The sequence below is a fragment of the Corvus hawaiiensis genome, chromosome 30, assembly GCF_020740725.1.
Source record: "Corvus hawaiiensis isolate bCorHaw1 chromosome 30, bCorHaw1.pri.cur, whole genome shotgun sequence".
NCBI lineage: Eukaryota > Metazoa > Chordata > Aves > Passeriformes > Corvidae > Corvus > Corvus hawaiiensis.
Window position 1 is genome coordinate 11,198,375 of NC_063242.1, and position 17,187 is coordinate 11,215,561.

General features: G+C 36.6%; 1 protein-coding gene across 7 annotated transcripts in view; it reads left to right on the plus strand.

The window, feature by feature from the left end:
* The window catches only part of CDH19 (cadherin 19), a 116,214-nt gene that overhangs the window by 88,497 nt on the left and 10,530 nt on the right, over nucleotides 1-17,187 (plus strand). For all 7 annotated transcript variants that reach the window (XM_048289421.1, XM_048289417.1, XM_048289418.1 and 4 more), the window contains 4 exons: nucleotides 421-605; nucleotides 1,671-1,924; nucleotides 4,271-4,407; nucleotides 11,231-11,352. In XM_048289421.1, coding sequence (XP_048145378.1) covers nucleotides 421-605; nucleotides 1,671-1,924; nucleotides 4,271-4,407; nucleotides 11,231-11,352 — 698 coding nt within the window. The remainder of the gene's footprint in view (nucleotides 1-420; nucleotides 606-1,670; nucleotides 1,925-4,270; nucleotides 4,408-11,230; nucleotides 11,353-17,187) is intronic.

A 17,187-nucleotide genomic window follows, 5' to 3' on the forward strand; every position in this document is an offset into this window, starting at 1 on the left:
TAAATGCCATCTAGTCCAAACCTCCTTCAGCGGGCAGAGATGCCCAGAGCCACATTCAAACTGACCTAGAATTTTTTCACGGATGGGGCATTCACCATCTCTCTGGGCAACCTCTGCCAGTGTTTCATCACCCTCATAGTAAAAAAAATGTTTCTTATATCTAATCTAATCCTTCCCTCCTTCAGTTTAAAACCATTACCTCATGTCTTTTGCTCTATACACTGCTGAAGTAGGCCTGAGAGGGGAGGACTCCCAAGGGGGAAGATTGTCCTGCCCTTCAGCCAAGATCGATACAATGCCAGATTATGTCCATTGCTCTAGTAAAAGGTGGAGGCTTTTCCCAGCTCTCTGAGACGCTCAAGCTACAGCACTTATTAACCATGGCACATCACTAAACTTTGCCAGTATTTGTTTCTTTAGGACTCTACTACATGAGTGTCTCTGAAGAGGCTCCCGTGGGCACCACCGTAGGCAAAGTCTTTGCAGAAGACAGCGACATAGGGGACAATGCAGCCATGGACTATTTCATTGAAGGAGATAACTCAGATGTTTTTGACATCATTACTAACAATGAGACTCAAGAAGGAATTATCTTACTAAAAAAGGTGAGATTCCAGAAACTTAAAAAAAAAAATCTCTAAATATCTGAAAGAAATTCCTCAAGCAAGTTGGATGTGTAAAAAAGGCCTATTGCTTTGGATTCTACTATTTTTTTTTTTTTCCTCCGGGCTTTGTGATTGGATTGGAATATTATGAGGGATAAAAAGAAAAATGTTTTTCTTTCTGTTTACATTTTTGACTCATTGCTATTATTGCTGAATATAATAGTGACAATCAGAGTATCTTAATGTTATCCCTTGCTGTGCAACACATTGTATCTCATTGTGAGAAAATTTTCTATCTCTTCCATGCATCATCTTTAAAGTCTTTATCAGTAGATTTCAAACAACCTCACCTCACTTCCAACACCTCCTCCTAAGTGAAACAAGAATTTATTACTGTATTAGATAGTGGAGTTTTTGTTATGACATAGCTTTGAAAAGATATTAAACCCAATCAAAAATACCAGTTTATAAATTAAGAAATTTAATATTCTTTGATGCTGTGTAATTTATTTTGGAATCACACAGGAAGGGTCATCTCAGGGATCATCTGAAATGAAGATAGAGTTCAATAGCCTAGTGAAATCTAGGACTCTGAAGAATTAAACGCTATAAGTGTGAGAGTTTTTTTGGTTTTGTTTTGGTGTTTTTCTGTTTGTTTTGTGGGGTTTTTTTAGTTCAGGAAGCTATTTACTTAGTGGGTCTTTTGTTTATATATATATATATTATGTATATTTCAGTAGATAAAGACTATCTAAAATAATAATGTAACTATGTGTTATTAGAGGCAACATTCTATGGAAATTCTTTTTTACAGTATTGTTTGTAGCATTAAAGCCAGCGTGAAATGTGAAATATGAAAGCACACAAGCACAGTTTAATTTTAAAGTGTTTTTAACATAAAAAAGAAACCTTAGAATTAACTACTTTTAGAAGTAACAATTTTTTTAAACATTCCCAAAAGAATTATAGCATTAGTTTTTCTTTAACCTCACACCATTTATTGAACTATATTTAATTTAAATATGAAGAAAGAAATATTCCCAATCTCACTTTCTTTCTTGACAGAGAGTGGATTATGAGAGCAAAAGGAGATACAGTATTCAAGCAAAAGCTGTAAACAGATACATTGATGAGCAATTTTTGAAAGAAGGACCATTCGAAGATACAACCATTGTCAAAATCAATGTGGAAGATGCTGATGAGCCTCCAGTTTTCACCTCGGAGAACTATGTGATGGAGACTGCTGAAGGAGCGATGAGTGGCTCACTGGTGGGGGTTGTAACTGCTAGAGATCCAGATTATGATGACAGTCCAGTCAGGTACCCGTCTTAAAATGTGAACAGGCCTCAAATGTAGATGCAGCTGGTATTTCCAAAGGGTATTTCTGTTCCTTACCATGGCTCATAATTACAGTTAATCGTGTTTTCACTGTGATAGCCAAGGTTATTGCAGATGTCATAGTTTAACCCACATAGGCAGATAAGGACCCTACAGGTATTTGCTCACTCCCTCATCCACTGGGATGCAAGAGAGAATTGAAAGCATAAAGTTGTGAAAACTCGTGAGTTCAGATAAAGAGAGGTGTTCATTATCATTTTTAATAATATATCAAAAAAAAAAGAAAATAATAATAATAGTACCAAAGAAAATAACAGAGGGGAAATATACAAATCGACAACAAATCCCCAAGAAAAACAGGTGATGCAAAAAGACCCAAACCAATTGCTCACCACCAGCCAGCTGACATCTCAACAACAGATTCTGCTTTTTATAATATCAAGGATAAATAATTTTGTTGTCTCTTAAGGGAGAAAACAGGTAATTAATCTTTAACATGGGATTTATAATTAAAATAGCTTCTTGAAATGCCTGACATCACTGTGTACTATGCAACTTAGTCAAACAAGGTTACAGTGACAAATGGTTGAGACACAGAATAATTTATGGTGTGTAGATTTCTAATACCAGAAATGTATATATATTATGCTATGGCTTCAGAGCTTTAGGTAGTGATATTTAATGTTTTTCTATTCATTTACTGTTATTTATTAAGCTAGTAATAGGTTAAATTAAATAAGGAAAAATAAAAATTTACATGTACTCTTTTTGTTCCCCCCTCTAAAAGGGCTCATTTGGTGGTTTGTTAAGGTGACTGCAACATCTCCTGTGGAACAATTAAACATTAACACATATCTATGACTTCTTAGTTAGAAATGTTTTGGAGGAACTTGCTTCAAATTGAATATGTCTGTATAGTCCCAAAACAGTGATACAGGTATTGCATCACTGAGTATTAAATAGAGTATACCACTTCTAATATAAGATATTTTTGTTGGGCCGAGTGCCATGCAAATGAATCTAATTTTGAAAGCATTGCTATCATAAATGACAGCAGTGACTTATAATATAGAAAACAACTTGTGTTGCTTTGTGGACTCCAGGTTTCAAATAAACAAATTTAAAAAGACGTGCAACAAAACCCCACTATATCAGAAATAAAAAATAACTAATACTTAATACAGTTTTTCTGAAAAATGTTTATCAAGAATCAGATTACTAAAAAAAGCCCAAACAAAACAAAATAACTATGTCAGAAAATTATAAGTACTTTAAATAGAAGCTTATAAATATCCAAACTTTGATTCAAATTATATTATTTTACTTACAGTGTTGTGCTGGTTCTTTGATTAATCTTCTTATTGATTTTTAAAACAGACAAAATGTAGCTGTAAGTAACAAGTTAGAGAGTCATTTAACTTCTGACAGATTGTCTGAGCTGGAGTCATAAGTGTCAGCAGGAAACAGAAAGACCTTGTCAAGCAGAATTATAGATACAATAAAACAGAATAGTTACATGTGCACATTCCAAATTGGAGAAAAAATAATCTTTCAACTATTCAAACAAGTTTTATTTCCGTGAAATAGACTCTATTATCAACTGCATCTTATGGTCTTTTGCTTTGTAGGCTGTTAAAAACATTCATAAATACCTTTTCCATTTGAACCAATACCTTTAATGTCTATTTCAGTTCACCTCTGGCCTGCAACAAGTGGTTAGCCTTTACCAACTTGAGTGGCATGTGCATATGTATGCACACATGTGCATTTCCACAGCACCCAGAGCATTTTCAGGGAAGACTCAGGAGCACTAAGTCTTCCCTGCAATCATCTCCTGTATTAGGATTTTGTACTCTGCCTTAGTGTCACCTCATTACAGATAGCTGTCTGTCTTTATAATGCCCATTCCCTTGGCATCAGAGCATGTCAGCAATGATAAAAAAACCAGATTTGCCATTATACCTCCACTTAGATGTTGGTGTCATTCATTTCACAAGTGGCACTTTTGCTGTTTCTTTTCAACGAAGTCATTCACCTGCTGTGAGACTGACTTAGATGTAAGAATGAATTATGCATTTCAGATTCATTTCACATTAATATAGATCTGAGACATATTTAGTTTTATAAAAATAAGAGCTTTGATCTTGGCAGCAGTGAATTTTAAATGTTTATAAGTGTACATTTTTCATGATTTCCGAGTTGTTACAGCACACATCTATATGCATATATGCACATCTCTGTTTTCTCAGCTGACAATAGCTTTCTATGTCCTTGCCCCTGATGGAACATTTCAGTATTAGGGAATCTCTTTCCTTTTCTTGGTGCAGGTACTCTATTGTCCACAGCACGCATTTAAAGAGACTGTTCAGCATCAATGAACACAATGGAACAATCATTACCACTGAACCTCTGGACCGAGAGATAGCTTCTTGGCACAACATAACTGTTACAGCCACAGAAACAAGTGAGTAAGAAATTTAAGGAACGCTGGGGTTTTTATCCAGTGAACTGTAATTATCCTCCAAATGTGCCTTCTTTTAAGTGGAGAATACATGCTTCTTTCTCATTATATTACTGTTGCTTGCTACGCTAAGGAGCATTATTAAAATTATTAGTTAAGTAGAAGTGGAATGTGTTTGAGCTCCAAGGTCCTATGCTTTTTCATAAAAGATGACCTTATGAAAAAAGAAATTGTAATAGCATCGAGAGTGTAATGCTTTCAAGTTACACTGAAGCGTAAGAATTGCTCCTGCAGTGCAAGATCTTATGTTAAATTAGACCCTGGTTAATTTCACACCAGATTTTTGACTAGTGTGAAATTAGCCAGGGTCTAATTTAACACCAGTCAGAAACCTGTGGCTCAAATTAATTGTGAATGTTAAGGCCTAAATCATCTAGGCATCTATTCAGTGACAATTAAAGCCTTGAAGCACCCTTTATATAGATTTCACTTGTCAATTTTTTGAATTGAAAAGTTTGAAATTCAAATGCAAATTACCTTTGTGTTTTTGGTGATCTGGTTGCCCTAAATCTGGGACAACATTATAAATTTAACTGCTCCTGATTTATGGGGCAGTTTAACAAGATTATTGGCATATTATTTCAAAACTAATCCTGTCCATCCTCAGGAAAGAAGAAAACCATATGAAACTAGAATCCAATCAATAAAACAGACAGATTTCGCCCAATACGCTTAGCACCTTTTTTCAAATCCCAAATCTCAGTTAAATGCCATTTATTTCTACAACCACTTTAAACATATATTCATAAACTGCACTGTTCCCAAAAGGGAGCCTTCCCTGGATATATGTAGAACATTGCTGCTAGAAGTTTACTACAGGATAGTCAGTATCCATTTTCACTAAAGTCTTTAACTTGTATTTAGGAAACAATAGCACTACCTTCCTTTTCAGTTTCTCTGTGAGTTTTTTAAGCATGAATTTAATTCTCATGTTGTTGGGCAGCTGACAGGTGTTGCCAAAATCGATTTCTGGTACGGTTTTGTCTTGTCTTGAACAGCACTATGGAAACACAGCAAGCTAACTTTGGCCTAGACTTTTTTGTTTAGTTAAACAATAAAACAAGAGCAAACCAAATGTTACAAATGAATAACTGCCTCCTGCAGCAAAAGGGAGACTTTCACAGTAATGACAGTTATTGTAGAGAAATGGGGACCTCATTATGTTCAAATTCTTATTCTTTATTTCTTTAATGATGATAAGGTCACCATCTATAACAATATGTTCAAAAGAACTGAAGTTACATCACCTTAGTCTGGGCATCCCTGAAAGGATTTATATCAGGAACTAGCAGTGTATTATTCCTTGAAATATAGTCATAACACACTCTGTGTGCATGAGATATTTGGTGGATGACATTGTGGCTCCACTGAAGCCAAATCAAAATGCCATTGGAATTAATCCAAATTAGATGTTCATTGCACCTTAGTCACGTACTGAAACTGCATTAGGACAGCAAACTCCCTAGGAACCTGTTGATTCCCTGAAATTCATACCTGACATAAGACTTTGAGTCCATTGCAATGATTACAGGGATCAGAGATTAGTAAGAGAAGCCTGACTCTGTTATTTTGGACCTGTGATGTGGATCATCCTACCCTCATGCCATTGAGGGAGCAAGTATCCAGAAGTAGGTCTAATTTGTTGGAACTTAAATGCGAGCCAGGAGAACCTGCAACCTTTTGAGTCTTATTCCACTTTATGCCTAAATCTCAAGAAAAATCAAGTTCCCTTTCATCAGTTTTTACTTGGTTATAAGAAGCTTTCATCAAGTACAAAGCTGAAGCACAAACAACAGCATTCTAATCCTATCTGAGAGCAAGAAATCCTTAAGTGATTATTATCCCATTGGCAGACAGTCAATAGTTGTGTTCCCTTAAGCTCAGTACTGGGGTCAGTTCTGTTCAATATGTTTTATTGATGATCTGGACGATTGGATCGAGTGCATTCTCAATCAGTTTACCTATGACACCAAGCTGGGCTGTGGGAACATTGATCAGTTGAAGGATAGAAAAGCTCTGCAGGGAGATGTGGACAGGCTAGATTGATGGGCCAAGGCCCATTGTATGATATTACGGTATCCCGCAGTGGTAGGGAGGAGATGAGAGATCCAACAGGCAGGAATTGTGCAGCCAGATTGATTTATTTAATTATTTTACAAACTTTTAAAAATACTTTTTTCTTCATAGTCTAATTGGTCAAAGGATCAGCCACCCCTTGGGGTGATTGGCTAAAATCCTAAAACATCTATTGTCAAAATATTTTTCTACTGTACCATAAACAAAGCTCTGCAAGGTCACAGGTGTTCATAGTTTACAGAGCTCTGCTAGTATCTTCCGTGAGAGAGAAAAGTATCTCACAGGACTGGAAAGAAGCAAGAAAAATTCTTGCTAGCAGCAATATTGTATCCACAGTATGAGGTTCAACAAGGCCAAATTCCAGGTTCCACACTTCAGTCACAACCCTATGTAGCACTACAGGTTGGGGGTAGAGTGGCTAGAAGGCTGCCTGCCAGAAAAGGACCTGGGAGTGCTGGTCGGCAGAGGCTGAATATGAACTAGTGTGTGCCCCAGTGGCCAAGAAGGCCAGTGGCATCCTGGCTTGGATCAGAAATAGTGTGGTCAGCAGGACCAGGGCAGTGAGTTTTCCCCTGTATTCAGTACTGGTGAGAGTGCACCTTGAGATCTGCGTTCAGTTTTGTGCCCCTCACTTGAAGAAGGTGCTGGAGCATATCCAGAGAAGGACAACAGAGATGGTGAAGGCTTTGGAACACAAATCCTGTGAGGAGCAGGTGAGGGAGTTGGGGTTGTTTAGACTGGGGAAAAGGAGGCTGAGGGGAACCTTCTCTACAACTACCTGAAAGAAAGTTGCAGGGAAATGGAGGTAGGTCTTTTCTGCCATTAACAAGTAAGAGGACGAGAGGAAAGGGCCTCAAGTTGCACCAGGGGAAGTTTAGTTAGGTATTGGGAAAATTTTTTCCTCGAAAAGGGTTGTCTAGCATTGGAATAAGCTTCCTAGGGAAATAAATGAGTCGCTTTCCCTGGCAGTGTTCAAATAACCTGTGGATGTGATACCTGGGTGGAGGGGTTTTCAGCCACTGGGAGCTGGCAGAAGGGGGTTTTACCCCTCACGTGCTGACACAAAGAAGCCCGGAGGTCAATGCTGAAACCCCTCTGGAAGGTGGCACTCAGTGCCCAGCACACAATGAAAACGGGGCAGAGCTCCTCACTCAAAAGGGGCTGTATCCATCTGTCACTGTTTAGCAGGCACGCAGGCGAAGGCAAAGAAGTAAAGAGAGGGGACTCTCCATATGTCCTCCACGCAGGTTTATTCCCGTGAAATCACAGGGACTAAGAGGCCAATTGGTGGGAGGGTCCAGGGATCTTATACTGGGTACAGAATAGGTGGGGAAAGGGATCTCAGCCAATGGGATAGAGACAAGCAGGTGGGACTGACAGGAAGGGAACCAATGGGAACAACACATAGGAGGGGCTCAGGGAAGGATCCAATGGGACATCGAGGAACAAAGAACTTTCTAGAACTAATACATATTAAAGAAGGAAAATGAATATACATAACATCATACATAAAACAAAGCTACGAAATATTAACCAATCAGGGGAAAACATGCAAAAGACAAAACAAGGGAATCATGGGTTCTCAACGTGACTGAAAGTTACATGCTGAACTTGGGTTGCTGACCACCACAGCTGGTTGTCTGAGTTCTCCTCAGGACAAAAAGTAGCTGCAGCCACCTGCACCACTACACCTGGGGTTATGGTTTAGTGGTGAACATGATAGAGTTAGGTTAGCGCTTGGACTTGATGAACTTAGAAGCCTTTTCCAACCTCAGTTATCTGTGATTCTGTGATCAGTTTTACTTGATACTGCCAGTCATAACAAAATTAACCCACAAGAGGCAACAGTCATTTTACCACTGAGTCTTGCACGTGTCCTTTCATAAGGGTCTCCAGATGTGGCTACAGGACTGAAGTTCTTTGATCATTTCAGTATGGATCATATCACTAATTCAATATTTAATTGCCACCCTGCTTTGGTCACATACATATTTTAATTGATAAAAATTTAACTTTTTGGAGTAGTCCTTTCTTAAAAAACTATTTCTGTTCATTTCTTTTAGGAAGTAAAGAAATTTGCTTTGGCATTAATGATAGCCATGCTATAAATATATAATAATAAATTATAAAGATAACATTTAGTGTTAGTAGTACTGCTAGTATTATTGTTATCATTACAAGTTTATGTTTACTGGGTGATGTTAATGTCAAGCTTTCTTTAATCCTCTGCAAATACTGAGTTCTGTTTTGCGTCTAGAGAGGGTCATTGCTTTTCTTTACAAGTTACTAATACTGGTCCCTAGCAATTAAGGTATCATCTTCATTTTCATACTGATCCAGCCTTTTGCACTTGACATCTTGTTCTCTTAGTCCTTTTTTTTCCAAGTCCTGATCTCATAGAGATTATGACAAATTTTCTGCTAATTGAGAGATATTTAGATCATGTAGGATATGAGTTCATTAGCTGAATTCAAATTCTGACAACAATTGTCCTGTGTAAGGGATAAGAGTCAAAGTGCATGTTGCCTACCTAGACGCTGTTTTCAAGAGTGCCTTTGTAATATGTTGCTTCCTCCTAAAACGAAACAGCTATGATTTCAGAAAAACTAAAAATTTTCATATTGTTAAAACTTCCATACATACAGAAATGAGAGAAATGCTATTCCTTTTCATTTAACCCTATACTAAGGAAGAAAAACAACCACCAATGCAGTTTTAACACTACAACCCGAATATATTAAAGAATTAGAAGCAAGGCTATTGCTAAACTCCCCCTGCCCCCCTTCCAAAGAAAAGAAAAAACTTTTTAGTGAAAGAATACAGATGTGATTCCAACATCTAAATGTTTTGTGCAAGAAAAGGATAGGCTTTAAAGCCAATATAGTACCCATGAATCTTACAAACAAGCAAGGTAAGAATAGGCAAAACTAGCTGGGTCCTTCCTGTACTACTCTCTGTACAACTGAAACCACCAAAGGTATTCCCTGTTTTCTATTAAAGGTTGCAAAACTTTACATTGAAAGACAATGCAGTCAAATCTCTGCCCTACACATCCAACTCTGACTTCAGTAAAAGAGTTTCAGTAACCCCTATGACAGCTGGTGAGCGGTCAGTATCTCTGACCGAGGAAGAGGTGACCGGTCCGGAGAGATGGTCCCAAAAGAGATCACCTTCCCCAGGCCCAGTGTCCCAGTGTCTTCCCTCAGCTGCTAGCTGGAGGGCCCTTGCAGAGGTTCTCAGCTCTTTAGTGATTGTCAGCTCATGATTTCAGCTCAGCTCTGCAGGGCAGCCTCCAGGCCAGATCAGGGAGAGAAAGACAAGAGGCCCGTGTAGCTGTTCCGCACGAGGCAGCTTTATTAGTTCGGCGAAGGGGAGCCAGGGACGAGCATCTCTCTGTCCTCACAGGGATACAGGGGGTGGGTGTCAGAGGGTAAGGGCCAATGGGTTACAGAGGATCTGCACAAGGTCTCCCAGAGGATTCTGGGTTTGTCTTCTTCTCGCCATAACTGAAAGTGGTTGCCTTTCCAGGGGAGTTCTGCTGGGAGATTGAGCAATCTCCTTATCTCAGCAGATGTCCCTCCAGGGCAGTGGCTGGGCATACCCTACAAACCCCTACACTCTCAGTATTATTTCTAAAAGGGATGTATGCCACTTTTTACGTTTATCTAAGACAGAAGCTGAGAACTATTTTGTTGCCTATTGTATTATTATGGATGTTTGATCCAACAAGAGAAATGTCATCTCACAAAGAAGTATTTTTGAAATGAGCCAGACAGATCATAAGGTTTGGTAAATTAGCACAGCTGTGATAACTTCATAGGAGGAATAGAAATGTGAAACTGCTGAGTATCTATGCCTTTATCTCTGTGGTACCTGCTTTTTCTGGCATTTCCTTTGGCAAAAGACTCAAAGCTATCAGCTTAGATTCCATAAGATCCAAGAAAACAAATGTTTGCTCCAAGCAACTAGTGAACTATACATTAAAAAAGGTAGGAACCAACCAAATTGATGCAGTTTGAAAAGAGGCAGAGAGGAGTACATTTTGCTTTTTTCTTAAAGGTCCATTTGACTAATTTAAATCAATGCCTTAAGCACTTCTGAACAGGTCAGATGCAGTGACACTAGCGCTGAACATAAGACATATTTTAACTATGATTATTGATGTACTGCTGGTTTACATATATCTGACCAGGTTTGGTCTTCATCATCCCATCTCTTTATCACTTGTCCCTCAGGTTTCTGCTCCTGTATGTTCTTGTTTATGGCTTCTTCTTTGTCTTATTATCTCTTGTTGCACTGGAGAAGGTCCTTGACCAGATACCCTTAGAAGAGCTGAAACTCTCCTACCATATAACTTCACATATGGCTAGTATAGTAATTTTTTTCCTCATGAACAAAACATTATTTAATTTTTCCAGATCAGGTTTTTATTTTTTACACTTAAATCAGTTTCTGACTGGGTAAATAAAAACATGAACAAATCCAAAATTTCACATGAAATATCTTATTTCAAGACATACTATTATAATGATATTATACTATTGTAATACTATAAAAATATGTCCATATGTTTTTTGTGATTATTTTATTTCCTGCAGAATATAGGTAAAATTTTCTAATATTTACATTTTTTTTAAATATGTAGTTGATTATTTATAACTTTTTATTTCTTTCTTTTTTTAACCATTAGGAAATCCTGAAAAAATTTCAGAAGCAAATGTGTATGTCCAAGTTCTTGATGTTAATGATAATGCACCAGAATTCCCTAAAAATTATGAAACATTTGTTTGTGAAAATGCAGTTTCTGGACAGGTGAGCATGAAGTAGTTAGCCATCATTTTTCTCATTGCAGTGAAGTTTTGGCCTGAGATGTTTAGCATTGATTATTTCAATTCTGTGAGTACAGACTGCATTTTTTCTATTTCCAAAATTAATTCTGCTGATTTATGCATAGTTTGAAATTTAAGTTTCAGAACACTGACATGTATCTCTTCCCCCTTTAAAACAAAATCTGTATGTCTCGTTTGTTTGTAAAAACAGGTAATAGAGAAGTACAGACAGAAAATTCTGAAAAAATACAGGGCACGAATTTGTTTCGTGTTAAGATCACAAATGTAAAACCTATGTCTGGTAATTTCAGCAGCAGTGTAAGAACCAGGCTTCACCAACTTCAAACCAGATTCATTGTGTCCTTCAGTCAGAATTAATTTATTGTGAACTCAATTCAAACCCCCTCTAGTTCAGTGCAAGTCTGAAAATGTTTGAGGCATAGCCCTTACAACACCTTTCCTAACTGGCAGCTTAAGCTATTGTTGTATTAAACATCCTTCCCAGGAGGTTATTTTCCGTTTCCTACTTCATACCTAGGTGAATGGGGTATCATCAGTCAGCTGCTCCAGTTCCCAGGTACACTGCTGTCTTTCCATTTTTCTTCTGTAAAAACAAACCCCAGGATGTTCAAAGTTAGGATTTTGTTTGTTTGTTTGTTTTTGGGGTTTGGGTTTTTGCTGGGGTTTTTTTGTTGTTTGTTTTTGGTTTTGTTTGGATAATTTTTTAAAGAAAAAGATACAAAATGAGCAACAACATCCAAAAAAACCCAACCAAAGGGAAAAAAAAAGCTATGAAGAGAAGAATCTATATGGTTTTCCACCACTCTAAAACATTATTTGGACATTAAAAAAAAGACCTCTGGGATATCTGTGATGGTTCTGTTCAAACATTTTGTTATGATTTGATTTCTGAATCACAGAGCCTCTTTTTTTATGCTAGTTTGGTTTACTTTGACCTCGATTATTCTGCAGTTCAATAAGCTTTTCCTGTTGCTCAAATGATCTCTTTATAGCCTTTTGCATCCATTTATATGTTTCTCTATCAGCAACTACTTTGTTTGTTTTGCATTTGGATATTCTCCTCTCTGCAAAGGCTACCTCTGGTTTGGAGGTATTTGGAGCAAGCCATTTCTATTGGTCTTTGGGTATGTCATTGATAGATCAAAGTGCAGGCATTAAATCAACAGCACTTTATGTTCCTTGACTTCAAGACACCATGAATTAAATATGGATGCTTATAACATGGATATTTGTAATCCATGTTTTGGACTTGCCTACAAGATAAAAACCCACGTGATTTATTTCTCAAAGTTTTTAGTATTCCATAGTTGCCTACTGATAAATAATATCTGTGTGCTAACCTATCAATAGCTACTTTTCAACATCAATTACATATAAAGTATTTTGATAACATGGATAAAATGGTACTGTATAGCATAACAGTGTTAACAATAATAATAAGCTTCCAAGCATAGTACACTGAATTATTCTTCTTTGGCATTGCAATATATGCATGAGGGATAAATGTCAAATTTTCCTCATTTTATGGAAAGGCCTAATGCTACTTTAGGTTGTTTTTTGGGTTTTTTTAAATTTTTTTTCATTGCTCTAGGTTTTTGAGAGTCACAGGCATATTTAGTCTAGCCTGTGGAGACTGTGACAGTAATGTTAAATAATTTTCTCATTAACAAATTATCTTAGGAAGAACAACAGGAAACTGCTACTGAAGTGTGTAATTATCACAGTCAGAGTTTATGATGTTTTATTCACTGTTTATGATTTAAACAGAATTGTTAGCTGATTTATCTTCTTTGGTGTTATTAATCTTTTTTTTTTTTTTTTTTTTTAATTTTACTCACAGGAAAAATATCCTTTACTTTCCTCAGTAAGAAACCAAAAGATTCAAATGTGATTTTATAGATGGGCTGGTTGTCCACTGAACAACAAAATTTAGATTTCAGAAGAATCAGTTAAGGCAATTAAAGGACTTAATCAGGACATTACATACCTGTTTATCTTAACCATATTTCTGCAATCAATTTCAAACAGCTATGAAATCTGCTTACATGTTAAGTTGAGATCAAAGATTGTCTAGCTACACTGTCACATTTCAGTTTCTAAAGCAGGTATGCCTATCCATTTAGGTGGAATCACTATGCTGAGAGATGTTCTCAGAGATGTTCTGCACTTCTGCAATTCACTTCTTTCCTTGATCTGAGCTGAGTTGTGTCTAATTTCATGGGATATTCCAAAATATATTTGCATGAGTTTATAGTGTTTAGGGGAAAAGGAAGGAAAGGCACTGCAGAGGGAAAGATACCACTAAATAATGAAATGTTTTATTCAATCTAGACTTTATCTTGGTGTCAGTCTGGCTTACTATAAAAGCAATTTAGAGTCAGGTCACAATTGAGTTATATTTACATAGCCTAAGAGTATGCTGGTTTGTGATAAAGAATACAAAACACATAATGGGTAAAACTAATTGTTGTCCTAATTACCCAGACTCAGACACAGTTAGTAGTAGCTTCAGTCTAGATGAGAGGGCTTGCTTTGAAGTTTTGGATTTTCTGAACAATTATGAAAATTCTTTGTCTGCTTTTATTGACTGAGTGCTGTTCTTCAAGGCCCCATTTGGTGTTTTTGTGAGAGTTACAGCTATGTTTAGCTTAGTCTCCAAAAGTCATTCAAACAAAAGTATTAGTCTGTGGGACTATAACCCAAATTTGGCAATAAAAATATATGTAAAGAAAATAGATAGGTGTTTTTGGCACCATACTGAATTCATTCATCATCTTCATTAGGCATTTTGAATGGAATTGTCATTATCCATTTAATGTTATAGTTTAGTACTGTCCTATAATAATAAAGCCAGCTGTATACTACACCACAACTGAAGTTTTCTTTAAAACACTGAAAAATCCCTTTCACTGCACCACCACCATTAAATAAATTATTTTCCAAATTAATTGAACATGAAAGCTGAACTGCTAAATAATCTTCTATCCTACTACAGCTATAGTTATCATCAGATCAAATAGAACAATATTAATAAGACATTCAAACCCATGATTTCCTTCTCATTGGACCTTTTGACTTTATAACTGCATGTAAACGCAGTAAATGATGACCACGATGTTCTATTAATTTTTTATATTTACCATTTATGGGTGTGTACAGTAACTCTAAGCCTTTGAACTGCAAAGGAAATATTCTTTACAAATAGTCAAAACACCAAGAGGACCAAATCTGTACCAAAGGTAACACTAGAGACATCTCATCAAGAATGGATCTGACCCCAAAAGCTTAATTCCCAAGACATTAATAAATGAACTCATTTGGAAGATGTAGCTTGAAAGTTTGATGCAGACTGTATCAAAATCCTTACGTTATATGTAAGCAAGATGACAAGCCGGGATGTACCTATGCCTGGTAATTTCAGCCCTTTTGTGAATATTGATCTTTCCTCCTATCACAGAGGAAGCTGATTGCAGCTATAGCAATAAGCTATACTGAACATACCTACATTCTGAATTAATGTTGTCATTTTTAATGCATATTTATTCTGGTAATTCTGAGTTCCTGTAATTTGGGGATCACATATGAAGTAACTTTGATGTTGCAGCTTGCTTAGCAATTTTTATTAGATTCAAAGAAGTGATTGAGTATGCAGAGCACTTTGAGTCAGAGATAAGAAAAAACCAGATTTATTTATTTACTCAGTACTTGGCACATAATAAAATAATAATCACTTACAGTGAAAGTGAAAATTACTGATTTGTTATTACTTTTCTACACAATGAGATGTTGACAGAAGAAGAGAGGAAATCTTTAAACAAATTCTACAAGTATATGATTAATGTTAAAAATGAGTAGTTTGCTAAAACAGATCCTTTCTAACAAATCATGATGCAAAATGATTTTTCCTATCAGAGAAATGAAAGTGAGGTAAGACAATGTTTATTCATATTGCATGTTTTCTTTGACATTTACAGGAAGCATCTGAGCAGTAATGATAAGAAAATAAGAAGTTAAAAAGCCCCCAACAATGAATGCATCCTTTAGAGTGTAAAAATGTGATGAAGCTGTGAAAGCAATGTATAATGTAATAGACTCTTACACTAAGCTATACCTGCAGATGCACTGAGTGTAACATGATGTTTTGAAAGAGTGGGCACAGTGGCCCATGGAAAATTCCTTTTTCTGTTTTATGTGGACCATAATTCAACAACATTATCTCTTAGCAGAATGGCACAGGTGGGAGCAGTTTATTAGCATATGCGAGCAAACATGAAAAAGCACCTCAGTGTCATGGTTTGTAATTGTTAATCCTTTGCAGATAAGTACACCATTTTATTTATAGATGAGCAGAAACATTTACAGTAGACCCAGAGAAATCAGTTCAATACTGTTCCAGTTTGCTTTTCAAAACAGAAGCAGTCAACAAGAGAACCTAGGTCTTGAGGTAGAAGGTCTACCTGGAACATGCAGTGCTGACTATAGTAATCAACATTTTAATCTTTTACCTGCTCTAAACTCTGATGGTCAGCAAATGTTATGAGAATGAGAAAAATCTTACTGCTTATAAGACTTCCGCCAATTTGAACAAAACCAGTTCTGTACGCCTGATAGAGATGGGTGATTAGATCTCTCACATCCTATAATCCACAGCAGAACTCCTATTGAAGGATGTTGTGTGGAAAACAAAACAAAGAAACTGAAGAAAAAAAGAGAGGTGGCAAATATGTTTCTACCTCCTTCCATCCCTCAAATGGGATTGGTAAGACTAACAGACAAAATACTCAAAATTCTTCAGAGTTCTCTAGAGTCAAAATTAACAGTATTGGTTGTTGTTCAGATGGACAATCTATTCCTTAACTTCAACTTGGTTGAGAGAAAGGCCATAGAAGCAGAAAGCACTGTAACAAAGAAGTTTTGATCCTTCCTTCTGGACCTCTCCATAATTCCAATTCAGTAAGACCATTTGGAGTTGAGGAAATAAATTTCCAATGAAGTTTTATCAAGGTTACCTGGCAGGCAACTACTCCATAATCCACAATTTTTTATTTACAAGATAAACGAAGCATAGATGTCGTTCCCACAATGTGGGCTGGCATGTGTATAAGGGATTTCTTCCTTTTTCAGTTTGCCAGGCTGGGAATATTTGTCCAGATAGATTATTCACATCTGCCTTACCAGGCCCGGTATACTCCTGTTGTTGCCACCTACACTTATCACAAGTCCTCACAGCAGAATTTTTTCCGGTGTGCAGATTCCAAACCTTCACCTCCATTACGCCTGAAACTAACATGTTCCTGTTTCCCATCTATACGTGTGGTGGCTTATCTTCTGGAAACTTCCTTCTTTGATAGAGTGTTTATTCTTTAAGTCCTCAAAAGCCATCACAAATCAGTTTTTCAAAAAGAATCAAGTGAATTAATCTCTGTTTTAAAGAAATACTCATTTTTAAATGAACTGCTGGATCATTAAAACATCTAGATTAATGAGACTAGAAATAAGAATTTTAAAGCAATTAAATTTCAGCCCAGTCAATACAACAGCTGACATAACCTTGAAGAAGCAACACATCATTCACTGTATTTTCTTTGTTTATACATTAAAATGTAGGAGGTTTGTAAGCCTTGACACACAAGCAATAAGTGCAGTTTTTGAATATGTGATGCCCGTTTCCCCGTAAAAGGCTAGAATCTCCTAGGTTAGGTGTACAAAAACCTAGGAAATGGGAAAAAAAAAGGGATTTCCTTCACTCTGATTTTTCCTTCAGAGTCAGTAAAATCAGAGCTACTTATTGCTCTCT